Source organism: Vombatus ursinus, unplaced genomic scaffold, assembly GCF_900497805.2.
Source record: "Vombatus ursinus unplaced genomic scaffold, bare-nosed wombat genome assembly UNPS02000582.1, whole genome shotgun sequence".
In the NCBI taxonomy this organism is placed as follows: Eukaryota; Metazoa; Chordata; class Mammalia; order Diprotodontia; family Vombatidae; genus Vombatus; species Vombatus ursinus.
In genome coordinates, this window is record NW_020940360.1 from 2,046,392 (window position 1) to 2,066,403 (window position 20,012).

General features: G+C 34.9%; 1 protein-coding gene across 5 annotated transcripts in view; it reads left to right on the forward strand.

The window, feature by feature from the left end:
- The window catches only part of TTK (TTK protein kinase), a 41,996-nt gene that overhangs the window by 20,277 nt on the left and 1,707 nt on the right, over positions 1-20,012 (forward strand). For 3 of the 5 annotated variants that reach the window (XM_027854619.1, XM_027854588.1, XM_027854605.1), the window contains exons 9-20: positions 1,053-1,140; positions 2,321-2,444; positions 3,912-4,078; positions 5,165-5,304; positions 7,779-7,902; positions 8,880-8,972; positions 14,729-14,886; positions 14,977-15,128; positions 15,890-16,014; positions 16,305-16,385; positions 17,431-17,607; positions 19,571-19,661. In XM_027854619.1, the coding sequence (XP_027710420.1) occupies positions 1,053-1,140; positions 2,321-2,444; positions 3,912-4,078; positions 5,165-5,304; positions 7,779-7,902; positions 8,880-8,972; positions 14,729-14,886; positions 14,977-15,128; positions 15,890-16,014; positions 16,305-16,385; positions 17,431-17,607; positions 19,571-19,661 (1,520 nt within the window). The remainder of the gene's footprint in view (positions 1-1,052; positions 1,141-2,320; positions 2,445-3,911; positions 4,079-5,164; positions 5,305-7,778; positions 7,903-8,879; positions 8,973-14,728; positions 14,887-14,976; positions 15,129-15,889; positions 16,015-16,304; positions 16,386-17,430; positions 17,608-19,570; positions 19,662-20,012) is intronic. The other 2 variants (XM_027854596.1, XM_027854612.1) reach the window with 2 other exon arrangements.

Here is a 20,012-nt window from a genome sequence, read left to right on the forward strand (position 1 = left end):
TCTCACACTTCTCAGATTGGCTAAAATGATAGAAGGGGAAAATGACATGCTGGAGGAGATGGGGAAGAATTGGAACACTAAAACACTGTTGGTGGAATTGTGAATTGATCCAACTATTATGGAGAAATATTTGGAATTATGGCCAAAGAGTAATAAAAACTGTGTATGCCCCTTGACCGAAACAATACTAGTATTAGGTCTGTTTCTCATAGTGATCAGGGAAAAAGGAAAAGAACCTATATGTTCTACATTATTTATAGCAGCTCTCTTTATAGTAGCAAAGAACTGGAAATTGAAAGGATGCCCATCAATTGGGGAATGGCTGAATAAATTGTGGTATATGATTATAATGGAATACTACAGTGCTGTAGAAGTGATGAACAGGTTGGTTTTTGAAAAACATGGAAACACTTGCATGAAATAATGCAGAGTGAAATGAGCAGAACCAAGAAAATGGTGAATATAGTAACAGCAATTTTGTTCAAACAGTAACTGTGAATGACTTAGCTATTCTAAGTAATATTATCATTCAAATTAACTTTTGAAGACTTATGAAGGAAAATGCTATACTCCTCCAGAGAAAGAATTGATATGTGGAAGTGTGTATTGTATAGTTTTCTCTCTCTTCTCTAATGTGGGATTGGGAAGGAAGGAGAGAAACAACTTGGAACTCAAACTGTTACCTCCCCTCCCCAAATAAATAAATAAATGAAAGAAACAATTATTTAAGATCCTATATCTAGAGCTGGAAGGAATCTTGGAGGCCATAATCTGGCCATCTCATTTTTCACTTAAGGAAACTGAGGTTCAGAGAAGTTATTAAGTGATTTGCCCAAGACCATGTAGGTCAGTGGCAGAGAGGAAATTTGAACCCAATTCCTCTGACTCCAGAATGACTATTCTTTACCTTGTACCATACTGCTCTTATTGGTCATCTACTATTTTATGCAGTTATGCGTATGCTAAGTGTAACACAGTTATGTGCTTGACAGAAGTGAGAGGTTATGTTTCTAATATTATTGTTAAAGTTATTTTCTTTTCACGAATAACAGGCAAACCCCTGGATCAGAATATCAAGATTTGATTGTGCCTAAACCAGAACCAAGTGAAGGTGATTCATATGAGTTAAAAAATATAAAGGTATTTCATATTTTTAGTCTTTATATAAAAAGTATGAAAATCTTAAAGGTTAATTTGTTAGAGGTCTTCTGGTCATGAGATTGCAAGTTAATAACTTTCCATATTCTGAAGTTTTCTACAAAACATTAAAGGACATATATTCTCACATGGTCTCATGTGGTCCCAGCAACAGATCTTGGCCCCTTCTTGAAGAATCAGCTTTGTTAAGCAGAGGGACTCTTAACCAGCAGATGGGCAATAGGTGATTGGAAAAGATGGCAGATTGCTTATGTATGGAAACCTGTCCACAATCCTGGCATTTATATGATGTTAAAAAGCCTCTAGGGTGTTGGGTAAATCCTATGTGGATTATAGGAAAACATGAACAAGAATCACACAGCATGAGAAGACTTGGATAAGTTGTGATGAGCATGAGGACAGAATATCCACAGGAATCAGTTCACAGAACCACTGACATATTGAATGAGTACAAAAAGAACATTTTGCCTAGGGATTTGAAACAGAAATGAACAAGTGTCTCTCTTGAATCTTAATGTCCAAACCTTGTCCTTTTTTGACCATCCCTTTTTAGATGCCCTATCTAGAATGGCAATTTGAACAGAGACTAGGGGGCAGGGAGACAGAAAGAAAAATATTCTGCCCTTTTTCACATGGTTTATAGTATTTAAAGCCAAGGAAAACAGTTCTTCCTAGATAGTTCATAATTTTTATAGTTTTGTGTTTAAAGATAATCTTTGACCTCTCCTGGAAAATAAGTGATATTTTAGAAGCATAGTATTTAGGATTACAATGATTTAGTGTCACATTTACAAAAATGTTCAAGTTAATGTAATTATTTTGAGTTAGTAAAGTTACATTAATACTAAAAAGAATAATTGGAACTTACATATACATTCAAATTTCTCCCATTTTCTTAGCTAATACACTTCAGTCTCAGTAAAAATGATTTGTCCATTTGTATAGCTACAATTACTAGTTAAACACAAGTTTATCTTTACTGAAACTTTACAAGCAAGTGTGTATGGGGGGGGTGTACACATGAAAATGCTAGGCAGTATATCTGATGATCCTTAGTTGAATAAGATTTTTTAAACTGAAAAAAGTGTTAAAGGGTATTACTAAAATCTTTCAGGAGTTTACTTTAGTTAGCATTTTGAAGCTTTTCAATCTTTTCATGTAGACACTTGAAAATATCTACTCCATGGATTTTCAGTTGTCAGGTGAGAAGAGTTCAGAGCTTACCCCTGATTCAACTCTAACGCTAAGGAATAAAACAGGATCTTGTCTTCCAACCAAAAAAGAAGGTAAGGGATGCGAAGTAGAGAAAGATGGGGAATAAAATATTTCAATTTATTGTTTTTTTTTTCTTTTAAAAAACAAAAATCTCAAATTTTTTCTTGTCTAAAATAAGTAAATGAAGATTAGCTGAATAATAATAGAGGGAATAATTTTTATCGAGGGATATTTGTGTATTCCTTCACCACCCCTGTCTTTCTTGTATCTTGGTAAACAGGCATTTGTTGACAGTTGTGTAAGAATGGGGGAAAAAAAGTATTGTGTAAGAATTTTCTAATAATTAGGGCTGCCCAAAAGAAGAATGGCTTTCCATGGAGGTAGCAGGTTCTATATTACTGAAGTGTTCAGATAGACACTGGATGAAAGATTATTTAATTTGAAGGAAAGGAAGGATGGACTAGGTACTGCAGTGATTCTTGATTGTAATGCAGTTTGTCTAATGAATTGTCTTGTTGCAAGAGACACTGAAACTGTCTATAAAATAGTCGACCAGTATTTTTTCCCCTGTCATTGTGGTTGAATTCTGTTCTTTATTTCCACTGTGGTTTCTTCTGCAATGTGTATAGTTTGCAAAATGAAAGAGTTAGCCCTAGGAGTAATCTTTCAGTTCAAGTTGTGGGTTTTATACAAATTTTCCTAATAAAAGGCATCAAATAGGCGAAGGGCACTTGACACCAAACAATACGATATTTGGATACAATTGCTTTGCCCTGTTTGTACTTAAGTGTTCTGCTTGAGTATAGATTTGATATATTTAGTGGGGGAATTACTGATATTTTTATTAGTTTCCATAGTATCTTATAGTAAAACCTGTTGTCTGGAAAATAGGACTGAGAATGTTCATATATTGCTGTTGTGTGGATCATCAGTATTTGAAGGTAGAATACAATAAAATAAAACTATACTCAATATATTGTAATTTTTAGAAGCCAGTTGAGGATCTAGCAGTATCTCAGGATTATACTTATCAATATCAGTGATCATTGTTTTATACATACGGCAAAATAGTGCCTGACATATAATGAGAGCTTAATGTTTGTCAAAACTGAAATACTAAGTAACATTTTAAGCTGATAGAAAATTGGACAACAGTTAATCATGGTCCTTATGCTTATTAGGACTTTTCTTGTATTATATAAACTTTATCTTAGGGAATTCTGTGGTGTCTAGGTGAAAATCAGCTAAAGGGCAATGAAAAATGAAGAATTTATATTTCTTCATTAGTATGATGGTTGCATATTTAAATTTTTAGTAATTACTTGGAGGTATTCAAATCAAAAGTGATAATAAATTGAAAGTTCTCTTTAGCAATACTTAGTCTTTTATAAGATGGCCTGCCAATAGCCTATTATGAATTTTTAGAGCAAAGAGAAGCCTCTGCACAAAATAGAAGTAATTTTGGTAACATTTTGTTAATGTTGAGATTTTATTATGGAGTTGTTTATATAAACATTGTATATTAATACAATTTTCAGAAAACAAAGTGCATTATCAAGAACCAAAAGTACCAGAAAATAACCAGATTCTTCGACAATCTAATTTCAGTAGTAGTAACAGAAAATCAGAATCCTTAAATCAAAATCCTATTGCATCTTCTAATCAGTGGCAGATTCCAGAGCCAAACCGAAATGCCTTACCAGAGGTAACTTTCTTGTCCATTGAACATAATTATTCCTTTTAAGTATATGTATATTATACAAGAACATAAATGTATAATTCTGAAAGACAGTCTTTATTTAGAATGCCATTTCCAAAATGTCATAATATTACATTTGAGATTTCCTTTGCTGGTGTATTATACTTAATGGCATTGACAATTAAAAAGTAAAGATTATTATTAGATATTAGATAATATTGGACAGTTAAAATTTTTGCTGTATAATTAATGGTCTTACATATTTTGGGAAATCTTTAAAAATGTAAAGATAGTAAACATACCACTTTTGACTAGAATATTGAAGTTTTTATGAACAGATTATTGAGACTAGAAAGTGTCGATATCTTATTGTTGGGATACATATGGTCCTATATTACTAGGAAATTAAGTTTCAGTTGACTCTTTCAGTTAAGAGTAGAAAATTAGGGTCAGCTAGGTGGTTTAGTGGATTGAGTACTGGGCCTGGAGTCTGGAAGGTTCATCTTTCCGAGTTCAAAAATCTGACCTTAGTCACTAGCTGTGTGACGCTGGGCAAGTCACTTAACCCTGTTTGCCACAGTTTCATCTCAGCTTATCTTTATTTTATTTGATTTTATTTTTTGTGAAGCTATTGGGGTTAAGTGACTTGCCCAGCATCACACAGCTAGTGAGTGTTATGTGTCTGAGGTGGGATTTGAACTCAGGTCCTTCTGACTCCAGGGCTGGTGCTGTATCCACTGCACCACCTAGCTGCCCCTTAATTCATCTTTAAAATGAGCTAGAGAAGGAAATGGCAAACCACTCTAGTATCTTTGCCTAGAAAACCCCAAATAGGGTCATGAAGAGTCACATGCAACTGAAAGTAACTGAACAAGAACTGCAGAAAATTAGCAAGACTTTAGAAGTGGACCAAGATAGCTGTTAGATGACTGTATAAGTGTATACTATATATATCTATATATATCTATATGTTGTTTTGTTTTGCTTCAGCATTCTTTTTTCTGTTTTCTATTTTGATTAGTTGTAGAATTTAATAAGAGAGGTTAAATGTGAAAATCATTTTAAATTTCAACTTGTTTGTTTTTGTTTTAGCAGAAACGTTCCAGTTTTGAACAACCTGGCTTAACTATTTCGAAACAATCTTCACCTATAACAGCTCCTAAAAGAATTGATAACAAATTTGTGTGTAACACGCCCAGCAGTAACAGCACACTAAATGACTACATGGCCTGGTAATTTCTTCTCCTTTTGTATTTTTCTTTTTAAGGAGTTTTCATCTCAGTTTATTTTTTAAAATCTATACTCAAAGAGTAGAAGGGTGTAAAATCTTTTTCTTTATGGTAACTACATATGGCCAGGTGCCTTTTTTTTAAGGTACAAATGGAAGCAAGGATGGTGCTGACCAATGACTAATGAATTTGATAAGCTATTTGTGATTGATCTGTAAAAGCTTTGCGCAACCACATTAATACTTTTGTTGCTTTCTTTAAGCTTTTTAAATTTTTCCTTCAAAACAATTATAGATTATTTTTCATTCCCCCTAAAGCAAGCCAAGCTACGAACTCAAAATCAGAAGGAAAAGAAAAATATTAACTTTGAGGGATAGGACAATTGAGAAATGGGAAAGAGGAAAAAGTACTATGTAGGTGGTTCAATTTGAATATTTTCTAAGTGTTCAGTATTGTCCCAAGTACTCAGAAAAGTACCTGACATTGCTGCTTTCAAGGTGCTTATAATTAAGACAAACAAATTGAGGTTTTTCATAATGACCATTATAATAGTGGCAATCCAAATGGGAAAAGATAACCTCTGAACATGGGTGAATAAGAAGGAAGGATGGTATACTGGACAGAGTTCTAGTCGTCGTGTCAGGGAGACCCAGGTTCAAATTCTGCCTTTATCATTTATTTAACTCTGTTACACTGGATAAGTAACATAACCTCTCTGAGCCTCTCATTTTTAAAATGTAGATAATAATAATTGTGGTGTTTGGATCACAAGCTCAAATAAGACAATATATGTAAAACTTTTTTTAGATTGTTAAAAAGTTATATACATGTCAGTTGTTAAATAATAATAATATTTTTACTTTGGAGAACAGTCACAACTTGAGTCCATGGCCCATGGAAGGCTACTAAATACAAGATGTGTAGCTTTGGCTAGACTCATGAGATATAATGAAGAATGTAATTTCCAGGACTTAGGCAATTCTGTTAATTTTTTCAAAGAAAGTGAGCAAAGAAACAATACATTAATTATTGGGGAGTGGGACAGGAAAACATCCAACTCTACAAAAACTTATAAATCTAGTTATGCTTTTTAAAAAACATGCTTTGGGAACAGATTGAATGCCACAGTGCCCTCTGGTTTCCATTACATGTCACTGTAACTGATCATCCTTGTGAAATAGTTTAAATATAGAATCATAGTACCTTAGTGTTGGAATTGAAATTAGGAATCATCCAGTCTACCCTCCCATGGATTTAACACACATCTATGTCAAATAAGCTTTTCCAAGCAGGCCTGTTGTCTTAGCTCAGTGGTAATACTGTATGTGATGTTATATTACAGCTCAAAGGATATAAAGAGCAGTCAGACTGGTGAAATAACCTGCCTTGGGAATACTTCTTAAAATGCTAACAGCAGTAGGATACCGAAACAGAAAATACATCGATAGGTAGTAAATCAACTTTTTAGCTCTTTTCCAAGGCCAAGTCTTTATATAAAAGAGTATCTTAATTGGTAGTATTAAGGGGTCCCCTGAATTTGTCTTTTTGAGTTGCCATGTATTTTGAAACACTGAACCCAGAGCCTGCAGGAGGCCCTGAATATGTCAAGGCTGAAATACCCCCTCCTGCCCCAGCTGACATAATTTGCTGTTTGCATCCCAAGCTGGATTCCCTGTGTGTCCTTGGGAGGCAAGATAGGTGCCAGTCAGTCAGTGACCAGCTGGAAAAATGCTTGTGCAGCTGGGGTCCTTTGCAGATAAGTGGACCCTCCTAGCTACGTAGTTTAGTCAGGGTGGGGAAACTGAGGACCAGAACAAATCCTTATATGGGATTTATTTTATGGGATTTGTTCTGTGAAGTTTGGATTCAGTCAAAGGGCAGCACTTGAGGACCTAGAGGGCCACATGTGGCCTTGAGGCTGCAGGTTCCTCACCCCTGATCTAGTGTTTCCCAAGGGAAAAGAATACTACTTTTGCCATCGCCTTGCTCCTCCTCTTTGGGAGGGGTTTTGTCTTTTGCCCTGCCTTTAGTGCTCTTTTCCCCTCCATTGCAATGCCCTTTCCTGTTTTCTTCTTTTGTTGTACTGTCTTAAATATGCAAACTTCTGTAAGGATTGTAAACTCTTTGGGTTCCACATGCATGTTCATTTCTCTTGTAATAAACCTGGTTTTCACATAAGTCTCATGACACTGTGATTGCCTGTTTGACAATTAGCATATCTGTTTTGTCATCAAGGAGAAATAGTTCAGGGACTATAGCACATATTTAACCAGATAAATACTTTGTTCAAATAATCAACAAAATTGTTGATTCAGTTGGTATTGAGATTATAATTTGATATTCATTGTTTGGAATTATACTTTTCTAGTACAGAAAAACTAAAAACTACATGTAAAATCTTATTTTCTTGTATAGGAAAACTAAAAACTATATGTAAAATGTTAATATTTCTAGCAATACAATGATTTATATCCTAGTTTTAGAACTCCAGTTGTGAAGAATGACTTTCCACCAGTCCATCAATTTTCTACTCCATACAGCCAACCTTCCTACTTACAGCAGCAACAACAAACACCAGTTACTCCGTTTCAGACCTTACAGGTATAATGAATTTAATTTAATGATAATATTTGCAAAGCACTTAATGTTGTGCCCAACACTATATAAATGCATGTTCTCTTCCCTCCCTCCCTTTTCCACTTAAGATAATAACAAATATATTTCACTGTTATTTTTTTTTCATAGAATCTTAGAGTAGGAAGAAAATGGAGACCTCATCTAGGCAAACCGTTTCAATATAGGACTTACTTTTGCAGGTTCTTGATAGTAATATGATCATAACTTGAATCCTTCTAGAGATGAAGCAGTCATTAATTTTATCTATTCTGGGTTTGGACTATACCAACATAAAATCCCTATGTGCCTAAAGTTTAAAAACATAATTGGTCTTATTGACTCTAGTTTTTCCTCCTTATTTTGATCTATTTTTAAGACACTTAATTAGCTAGCTGAAACAAACTAGTTAAATATTATAATGTGAGGTCTAGTGGATAGAAAGCTGGAATTGGAGTCAGGAAGACCTGGGTTCCAGTCCTGTCCTGATATATATTGGCTGTGTGATCCTGTACAAGTCATCTAATCTCTCAAGGTGCCTGATTGCATTGGTAGAAGTTCCTCCTCCAGGAGTTCCCCCACATCATTGAAATCACAGCTCAGATTTTTTATCTGATGATTTAAAGTCTTGTAAGTTTAGAGCTGGAAAAGATTTTAGGGATAATTGGGTTTGGTTCTTTATTTTGTTTTACTCTTTGAAACATATAGAGCTGTTTAAAAAGGTTTTAGTCAAGAAAGTCATTGTAATCTGGCCTCAGACACTTGGCACTTACTAGCTGTGAGACCCTGGGCAAGTCACTTAACCCTGATTGCCTCACCAAAAAAAAAAAGCAAAAAAAAAAAAAAAAAGACAAGTCGTCGTATTTACAAAATGTAATATTCTGCAGTAAAATAGGCAGTTTCTGTTTTATTGAGTGAATCCAGAATATTAGAAGCTATATTTACTCCTTTCATTTTTTCTTCAGATTTCAGGATCATTTTCTTCAAATGAATACATTTCAGTTAAAGGAAGAATTTATTCCATATTAAAGCAGATAGGAAGTGGAGGTTCAAGTAAGGTAAGTAATAAGTTTTATGTGTAATTAAATCAAGTCATATTTAGTAAGCACTTACTATGTACAACATATTGTAGTTGACACCTTGTCTTCCAGCAAGATGTGATCCCTTCCCTGAATGCATTCTCAATTGATTTGGAGAGCCAAGATAGAAATTTTTAATATTAAAATAATGCAAGATGTAAATAATAACTTGATAACAATAGAAAGGGTGTAACAATTCTGACTAAAATTAGTTGCCAAATAAATGATATAGTAAATAACTGCCAGAGGATAAAAAGCAAAGAAAAAAGTTCAAAAGAAGGTACATTTCATATATTTGGTTTTATATTATATTTAGTTTATGATACTGCATGTGGCTGGGAGGCCATGTGATGTGGTCAAAGGAGCACTAGGTTTGGAATCCAAGGACCTGTATCCCAGTTTTATCACTTTATTCTCTCCCTCTTCACTATTCCCTTCCTTCCCATCCCCCGCATCCCCCCTTCCGTTTCCTATCTCCTTCCTTCAGACCTTTTCTTTCTTTAGGGCTCAGAAGCCTTTCTTGATCCTCACAATGTTACTTCTTTTTCTGTCCTTGGTTTTCCTTGTAGTGTGCTTGTGTACATGTATCTCTGTATATTATAAGCTCCTGGAGGGTAGAGAATTTTCTTTTCAGTCTTTGTATGCCCAGCACCCAGCACAATACCAAACATTTAGAAGACACATAATAAATGTATGTTGAATTAAATTCAGTCTGTTTGGTCAGTTTAGATTTATGTACAACAGGCTCTCTTGAAAAGAAAAGGCACACCAATATAGTATGATGCCAGAAATTAACCCTGTGAGAGTTCTATAGTAGTTTAAATATGAATTAAAAGATAAAATACAGCCCATTATATAAAGAGACAATTCTAGATCTGGAATTGTACATATATAAATATATATAAAATAAATACTAGGTGGTTAAATATAGGGAAGTTAGACAACTAGTTAGCATAATGGATACAGTGTTGGACTTGGAAGCAGGAAGACCTGAGTTCAAATCTTTCCTCAGGCACTTACTAGCTGCATGACTCTGGGCAAGTCACTTAACCCCTCAGCCCCACTTTCCTGTCTGTAAAGTGGAAATAATACTGCCTATCTCATAGATTTGTTGTGAGAAGTAAGTGAGATAACACAGGTAAAGTGTTTTGCAAACCTTAAAGCTATATCAATTCTAGCTATTGTTATTAGTGAGAGGTCAGCAAAGTCTTTGTGTAGAAAGTGGTACTGGAAGGGGCAGCTAGATGGCGCAGTAGATAGAGCACTGGCCCTAGAGTTAAGAAGACCTGAATTCAGATGTGGCCTCAGACACATAACACTTACTAGCTGTGTGACCCTGGGCAAGTCACTTAACCCCATTGCCTAGACCAAAAAAAAAAAAAAAGTGGTACTGGAGCTGCATGTTGAAGGAAAGGAGGGATTCTGTGAGGCAGAGGTGAGGGGAAAAAAATAGCATTCCTGGCATGGGTGATGGCCAGTGCAAAGGTATGAAGGTGGAAGATGGCATACATGTATGAGAAATAGCAAGAAAGCCAGTTTAGCTAGATGAATTCAGGAAGGGATATAATGTATAAAGAGTCTGGAAAGCTATATTGGGGGCAAGTTATGAAAGGCTTTAAAAGTCAAATAGAGTTGTTTATGTTTTATCCTAGAAATAGTAGGGAGCCACTGGAATTTATTAAGTAACACCATGATATAGTCAGACCTGTACTTAAAGAGAAGGGAGAAAAAGAGGGGGAAAATACTCATTTATGTAGAGCTTACTATGGGCAAGGTACTGTACTAAGTGCTTCTTTTCTTTTTTTCTTTTTTTTTTTTTTAAACAAATATCTCATTTGATCCTCACAACAATGCTGCAGTGTAGGTGCTATTATGATTTCCATTTTGCAGTTGAGTAAACTGAGGCAAACAGGTTAAATGACTTGCCCAGGGTCACACAACTAGTAAGTATCTGAGGCTAGTTTTTAACTCAGATCTTTTTGACTCTAGGCCCAGCACTCTATTCACTGTGCTCCCAGCTGCCTCTAAGAAAAATCATTTTGGCAGCTGTGTGGAGGATAGATTAGAATGGAGAAAGACCAATTAGGAAGTTTGTTTCAGTAGTCTGGTGAGAGTTGATAAGGAGGTGAGCTAATGTGTTAATTATGAGTAGAGAAAAGAAATTGGATTGTTACAGGGTTGAAGAATGTTTTATTAACTTTTAACTGGCAGTGTGCAAAACAGGTAGGGTATGCTGGACTTGGAATTAGGATGACCTGGGTTCAAATAACATATCAGACACTAAGTGTGTTATTCTGAGAAAATCACCTAACTTCTTTGGGGCTCATTCTCTGTAAAATGAGGAAATTTGGATTGTTGATCTCTGGGGTCCCTTCCAGCTCTGAAGTCTGTGATCCTGTGATTCTTTGCAATTCCTTTTTGAGATGATTGGAGGTTTCCAGGACAGTTCTAACTTTACAGCCAGTTTAAAATGATTAAAATCATAATGGTTCCAGTCTGTGAGTTGTGTGACTGTAGATAAGTCACATAACCTCTTTGATCCTAGTTTCTTCAACTTTTAAATCGAGATTGTCATAGATGAAATTTAATAAGAAGGTAAACTGAGGCAATTCTCTGAGCAACATAACATTTATTAACAAGGGAATGCTGCCTGCCAATAAATGGGTCAGTGGTTTGCTTCCATTTATGCCATAGACCCTGAGCAAAAGGACAATTCCCCTTAAATAAGTTTGGGGGAGTACAGAACAAAGAACAAAACAGGGTAGAAGACATCATAGGATTGAGGAGAACATGATTAGCTACAGAGCTAGGTGCAGGAAACAACGTGATTGGTTGAAAGTTTGGTAATGGTCATGGGAGCTAGCAATAAATTGCCTCCTTCCCTCCTGAGAGTCCAGGCGCAAGAAAATAAGCCATATATCCTTGAAGGGGAGGGTTTGGTGGTGTAAACATATTAGACCCAATTCCCTTGCATTCACACACATTCCCAATGGTCAGTTAAATTCTTGAGGCAAGAATAGATCAGTGATTAGGAGACCTGGATTTTTAAACTTAATCCATTACAGGCCAGCTGAATCTCTGAACCAGGTTCAGAGACAAAGAGACATGACTTAAGCAATTACAGGACAAAAGCTGTTATAAGACAAAATCAATTACTTGTCAATAGGATCGATAAGATGATATAGAATTGATATTAATCGTTTTAAAATAAAACTTGTCCTGCCCTGCTTCCTTTAAGATACAGTGAGATTTTGTGTGTGTGTGTGTGTGTGTGTGTGTGTGTGTGTGTGTGTGTGTAGTATTAGTAGTATAATGGCAATTTTTAATAAATTATCTTGATAGAATGATCATGATAAATTCTTGTTTGCCATTTTAAACCCTTCACAACTTACTTCCAGCCTACCTTTCTAGCCTTATTATACATTACTCCCCCTTATATACTCTACAGTCCAGCCAAATTTGTCTTCTTGCTGTTCCCCACGAATAACACCATTTGTCATCTCGCTGCCGTTTTGCAGGCTGTCCCTCATGCGCTCTCTTCACCTCTATCTCTTAGAATCCCTAGTTTATTTAAACACCCAGCTTAAGTGCCACCTTTTTTGGTATTCCTACTCCTTGTTGGTCTTAATGACATTATAGAATTTGACTATATCGACCTTCGAATGCCTCCTTACTGTATAAAGAATAAAGTCCGAATTGTAAAGTCCAAATTCAGAGACCTCTAGTCTATCTCTAATCTACTTTTCTAGTCCTATTTAGTATTATAGTACCATGTGCTTCCGCCAAACCAGCTTCCTAGTTCTCAAACATCTCATTTTTTCATCTTTATCCCTTTGTTCATGAAGTCATCAAAGCCTTTCCCGTCTACCTACCAGCTGGTGAGTGATGTCTGCATTAACAAGATAATTAGTGTACAGAACACTGTATAGAGATTGTGTATAGAGATTGATTAGAAAACAGTTGCAGTACATGGAGAAGTTAAGATTTCCTGAAGCAGGGTGGTAGCATTGAACAAAGGGGGAATGAAAGAGATTTTGGAGATAAAATCAAAGTGATTGGTACTTTAAAGGGCAAAGATTCCTATGAGGTTTTGAGCTAGGAACAACATAGGCAAGTCAGGAGGAGGACTAGGTTTTGAAAGAAAGACATAGTCCTGTTTTGGAATATTGAGTTTAAAGTGTTAACTTTCTAGGTGGAGATACAGGCCTGGAATTTGAGAGAGATGTTAGGGTTAAAGATTTAGGTAATAAGAGTCATCTGTATAGAGGAGGTAGTTGCAGCATTGGGTGAAGAGAAGAATATAAAAAGAAGTGTGCCAGTGACAGAACCTTGAGAAGTTAGAGTGGTAGGAGGAGAAGGAGGGAAATATGTCATCCTAAAAGCTAAGAAAGCACAGCCAATCAAGGAGTCTGTATTAGTAATAACAACATGCTACACAGAGGTCATGGAAATTAAGAACTGAGGAAAGGCTATTGAATTTGGTAATGAAAAGGTCACTGGTGAAATTTGAGAAAGGGGTTTCATTAGAATGGAGAAGACAAAAGAGGCAACAAATGTGGGCTGCTGCTCTTCTTAGCAGTTTGGCAGTGAAATGGTTGAGAGATGGCATGGCAGAGTTAATGGAGGGCTTTATTGTTGATATTATTTTTAAGATAGGGGTCACCTAAGGAAGTTGATAGATTGGAGAGAGATGTGGAAGACATGGGAAGAAGAAGGGATAATAATGGAGGAGGGGGAAAGGCCTATTAGGAGCAGAGAGAGATTAAACAGACAGGTGGAAAGCTTAGCTTTGAGAAAGGAGGTCCAGTTTTACCTCTCATCAGGGAGTTAGAAGGAGAGAGGTAGAAGATTTTGACATGAAGAGGAGGAATTGAGGGAGCTTGTATCAGATGAGCTCAGTTTTAGTAATCAGTCAAAGTCAAATGCTGAAAAGGAAGAGAATTGATCTGAATAAATTCCAGTAGAGAATATTAGTAGGGAATCAGTAAGAGACAAAAAAGTACTTCTGATCAGCACTGAGAGTCCTTATTGAACTGATGTTTCTGCTGCCTTCCACAGATTAAAACTTAATGAATTTTAAAATTTTTTGTGCTTCTTAGATTGGCATTACCTCTCAGCAAAGCAAAACAAAATGAATTGTGGGTTCTGAAATAAATTGTTTGTTTGAAGTGTTTGCGTTAATCCTATTTGCAAGGATGGAATTGAACTCTAAATTACTCGGGTTGATTTCAGGGGTTGATTCTCCCATCTGTGTAATGGGACACCACCTGCTAGTAGGTATGGTGTCCTAGAAAAAGTATTGGATTTAGAACCTGATGATCTAAATTTAAATTCCTAGCTCTCTTCCTTACTATGTAATGTTGACCAGGGTTTCTAACCTTTGTGGGCCTCAGTTTCCTCTTCTGTAAAATGAGAAAGCTAGACTAGATCATCAGTCTCCCAAGTTCCTTTCCAACTCTGAAGTTCTAACCTATGGTCCTATGATTTTTGACTTAATAACTTATCCTTCATTTGATCCTCACAACTATGTCTCTCACACAATACCGCCTGAGTATAAGTTTTCAATCCTTTAGGCAAAATAATCATCGTGACAGATTTTTCACTCTTTTTCATTCAATGTTCTATTAAGAATTTCTTTCAATTAAAAAATTGTCCAACTTTCTTAAGGATGTGAGAGTAGATTTTGATGATTTACAGAAAGAACATGATATTTGTGTGTGTACTGTCGTTCACAGGTATTTCAAGTATTGAGTGAAAAGAAGCAGATCTATGCTATAAAATATGTGAATTTGGAAGAAGCAGACTCTCAAACCATTGAGAGCTATCGGAATGAAATTGCTTTCTTAAGTAAACTACAACAGCACAGTGATAAGATCATTCGACTTTATGATTAGTAAGAGAAAAAAATTTAAGACTTTGAGAGAAACTGAAGTTACTTTAATTTTAGTATAGCATTACATTGTAACTTGATTTTTTTTAATAGTGAAATCACTGGCCACCATATCTATATGGTGATGGAATGTGGAAATATTGATCTTAACAGTTGGCTTAAAAAGAAAAAAACAATCAATCCATGGGAACGGAAAAGTTATTGGAAAAACATGTTGGAAGCAGTTCATACAATCCACCAGCATGGTAATTTTTAAATAGATATTCATTTGTGTAAACCTGTTCTTTATCAGAATGTTAACACTTCAGATGTGTTCATCTAAGGTGAAATGGAAATACACATTGGTCAGTAAGAATTTATTCCACTCTTCCTATATTCCAATCTTGGGCATACAGAGAAAGGTAAAATTAGCTGCTGCTTGCAAGGAACTCAGAATCCAGTGGGGGAGAAAACATGCAAGCAACTATATACAGACAAGATGTACAAAGGATAAATTGGAGATAATCAACAAAGGGAAGGCATTGGCATTGAGCTGGATCAAGAAAGGCTTCTTGTTGAAGGTGGGATGTTAGCTGGGACTTGAAGGAAGGTGGAAGGTAGAAGCTAGGAGGAAAAGTATTTCAGGCATGGGAGACAGTGAAAATGTGTCATTCTTGGGATAAGGTAATATTTTCCCTTCTCCAAGTCTTTTTGCACTTAGCTAAACAACGTAATTATTATATGCCGTTCTGTTGTCAGTTACGTAATATAATATTTTGTTATTAGGATTGGATGATGCTTATATTCAATATGATTTTGTTCACTAATTTATTTTGTGTGAGTTTTTTGTTTTATAATTCTTTGTACCCTGAATTGTCTGGCATGATGCCAAGGTTACATAGCAAATACTGAAGAATAATCATATGATTCATTGAAAAAGACTTGACCTGTTTTAGCAAGTGGTAAGAAGAATTAATATGTGCGTGGTTTGTGTTATCTAATTGTGTGATGGATTTTTATTTTGGAGGCATTGTTCACAGTGATCTGAAACCTGCTAACTTTCTGATAGTTGATGGAATGCTAAAGCTAATTGATTTTGGTATTGCAAACCAAATACAGCCAGATATGACAAGCATTGTTAAAGATTCTCAGGTAAGAAAAAAAGTATTGTTCATAGTACATGGGATAGTATTTATTTATCTGTAGGCATTAAGTAATTTAGTAACATGAGTTCATTTATAAACTATCTAAATTTAAATATTTTGGTAACTAGTTTCTCAACTCTCCGTGATTCCTGAGGGCTTTACTTTATTTATGGAAAATATTTCAAATTTCAAATTATATTAGGAAATTATGTTCTCATATAAAAATTGAAATTGCCAATGGGATGAAATTGAGACTAAAAATGTTTCATTTTGTAATTTTTGTTGTTTGACAAATAGGTTGGTACAGTTAATTATATGCCACCAGAAGCCATCAGAGATATGTCTTCTTCACGAGAGAATGGGAAATCCAAATCAAAGGTACTGTCGTATTTATTTAGTTTAATAGCAAATAGTCAATATCACTAGAACTTGAGCTGTTAAATGAACTTTCTAAATAATTGATAACTATTTAAAGTTATTTAGTGATCTTTCAACTACTTTTTCTAATACAGAAATCTCATTTCTTTTCCTTTTTGAAATAATTACAGTACTGTGAATAGGGTAGTAACATAGACTACATTCAAAAATAGCCACAGTTGTGGCAATATTAAATTCTGACCTAAGCCAGAGTTAAAACAAAGAGTTTCTCTTAAGAGGAATGCTTTAAATAATAATCTGGTCACATCACGTGCATAGTAGAGTGTGTCATTTGTTTTTAAGGAGCTTCATTGGTGACATTGAGCTAATCATATAATCTCTTGGGGCTTCACTTTTTTTCACTTGTAAAATGAGAGATTTAGATTAAATGATCTCCATGTGTTCCCTTCCAGCTCTTGAGATTATGTGGTTCTATGAGTTCTCAGTTTTTTATTAGGCCAGAAAATTGTGATTTGTAGATTTCTTAATTTATTCAATTTTTATAGTTATTAGGTTGGAATAGCCAAATAAAGTTTTTGGTGATACTTGTCAAGAGTTTTGACAAGCTCTACTAATGAATCATTTTACTTTGTAAAATGTTCATGAAATAAAGTAATTTATGACAGTGATGGTATTTCTTCTTGGAACTTATTGAAATTTAAATATGTGTTAAAAGTGAATATTTTTTAAATTGTGTGACACCTGATAATTCTGACAACTAAATGGCCTAATGGATTGTTGGGCCTGGAGTTAGGAAGACCTTATATCAAGTCCACCCTCGGACCCTTCCTAGCTTTGTGAACCTGGACAAGCTCTTCAACTTCTGCCTCAGTTTCCTCAACCATAAAATAGGGATGATAATAATAACAGCTCCCTTCCAGTGTTGTCATGAGAATGAATGTGCTTGGCATAGATGCTTAACAAATGCTTGTTTCCTTCCTTTGGTGAAAATGCAATTAAATTGAATTTTGCTTTTTTTGGGGGGGGGGGTTTGTATTTTTCTTAGATAAGCCCGAAAAGTGATGTGTGGTCTTTAGGATGCATTTTATACTGTATGACTTATGGGAAGACTCCATTTCAGCATATAATAAATCAGATCACCAAATTGCATGCTATAATTGATCCTGATCATGAAATAAAATTCCCTGAAATTGCAGAAAAAGATCTACAAGATGTGCTGCGGGTAACTTTTAAAAAATTTTATCTTCATGTATGTTTGTACATATATGTGGTTGATGAAGATTGAAAAAAATTTGGTTCATTGTCTTCTAATTTAAAAATTTATGTGGGCTGTTAGAAATAGCATAACTTAATAATGGAGTCATTGAATTTTAAAAAACTCAGTGAACAAATATCTATTTTCTCTCCCTCCCATATTCCCCAACCTCTACCTCCATTGCTGAAAAAAAGTATTTCTGGGTCCAAGGGTTTGCATAGTTTAATAATTTTGGGGGCCCCTGCTTTCTAGTATAGATGAAATTATTTATCACTTCACCTCCAATGCATTAATGTGCTTGTTTTGCCATAGGTAGAGCTTTAACATTTGTCATTTTCTGGTTTTTAAAATCAGTTTTACTAATCTGACAGGTGTGAGGTTAAACCTTGGCCGCTTTTATTTGCATTTCTCTAATTATTGTTGATTTGTAGCCTTTTTTTTCATATGCCTATTGATAAATTGGATTTATTCCTTAGAAAGCTTGCCTGTTATATCCTTTGACCAGTTGGGCATTGGCTCTTGTTCTTATAAATTTGAATTGGTTCCATATACGTCTTGGAAATGAGAATCCAATCAAACAAACTTAGTACAAATATTTTTTCTTAAGTTTGTTGCTTTCTTTCTGATTTTAGCTAAATAAGTTCTACACAGAAATTTTCTAATGTTATGTGCTCATAATTGTCCGTTTTATTTTCTGTTATTCTGTCTTTCCATTGATTGGTTATAAACTCTCCAAATATCCATAGATTTGAATAGTAGTGATTTTTACCTTGGTCCTCTAATTCGTTTATGCTATCATCCTTTATGTCTTAAGTCAAGTATCCATTTGGAACTTATCTTGGTATATTGTATGAGATGTTGATCTATAGCTAGTTTCTGCTGGACTACTTTCCAGTTTTTCTAGAAGTTTTTGTCAAATAATGAATTGTTACCTCAGGAGCTGGGGGTCATTGAATTTATTAAAGTATTAGACTACTTTGTTCACTTGTTTCTGTATACAGTATACCTAGTCTGGTCTACTGGTTGATCTGTCTATTTTTTAACCAGGATAAAATAATTTTTGATGATTACTGCTTTGTATTCTAGCTTCATATGTAATGCTGGGACCACTTCTCCACTTTTTTTCCATCATTTTCCTTGACATTCTTGATGGTTTGTTTGCATTTATTTTATGTCCTGCAACTTTGCTTGTTATTATTTCAGTTAACTTTAGCTGAATTACTAGGATTCTAAGAGAGAACAGTAGGCTTGGAGTCATGAAGATATGAGTTCTAATTTGGCCTCAGGCATTTCCTAGCTGTGTGAACCTGGGCAAATCACATATAACAACCTCTGTCTGCCTCATTTTCCTTATCTATAAAAAGGGGATAATAATAGCACCTACTTCCTAGGGTTGTTGTGAGGATCAAATGAGATGATGTTTGTAAAGCACTTAGCACAGGACTTGCCACATATTAGATGCTAATTAAATATTTGTTTCTTTTCTTCCTTCTCTGAGTAAACTGTTTGAACTGCAAAAAGTGATAATTTTGCTTACTTTTTCCCTGTACTTATTCCATCATTTTTTTTCTTGTCTTACTACTAGTTAACATTTCCTAACACTTTAATTAATTGGTGATAATAGACATTCTTGCTTTATCCCTGATCTTAATTGGGAAGGCCCCAACTCAGTATATTTTTAGTGGCACATTAACTTTTTCCGCTTTCAAGGAGCTTTTAAATTTTGTGGATTTTTAAGGAACTCTGTATGTATAATTTGGAGGAGATAGTCATGTTGTAATAATTTTGTACAAGTTAGGGTGAATAGTATTCAGGTAAGCAATTTCTATAATGTTGATGCAAATCAGTCATTTTTTTCTAGTGTGAATTTAGCTTCACCTTATATAAGAATAATTATTTTTAAATATTGCCTTTTTCTCCTTCCCAATAGTGTTGCTTAATAAGGGACCCTAAACAGAGAATATCTGTTCCTGAGCTCTTGGTACATCCGTATGTTCAGATTCAAACTCAGTCACACCCAGGTAATAAAAATTTTTGTTAATACCAAGTAGTTGATGAAAACATACTTATGAATAAATGTAGAAAATTAATAACTTGCCATTCTCCCCAGCCTTCCTTCTTCTGTATAATTTGATGCTTTAGGTCTACTATTTCATCATTTTAGGTGCTCTCCACCAATGAAAATCATAACACCTTCATGCCTTATTCTATTTGAACTTTTCTCTATTTTTCAATAAATCCTACATAAAGAACTCTGCCATTTTTCTTCTTTTAACATCTCAGAGGTATAACGCTTAGACTCTTCCGTTGGTATCTCTCATTCTCACTATCTGACCAGTCTGCTAGACTATTAGAATCTCGGTTACTATGCT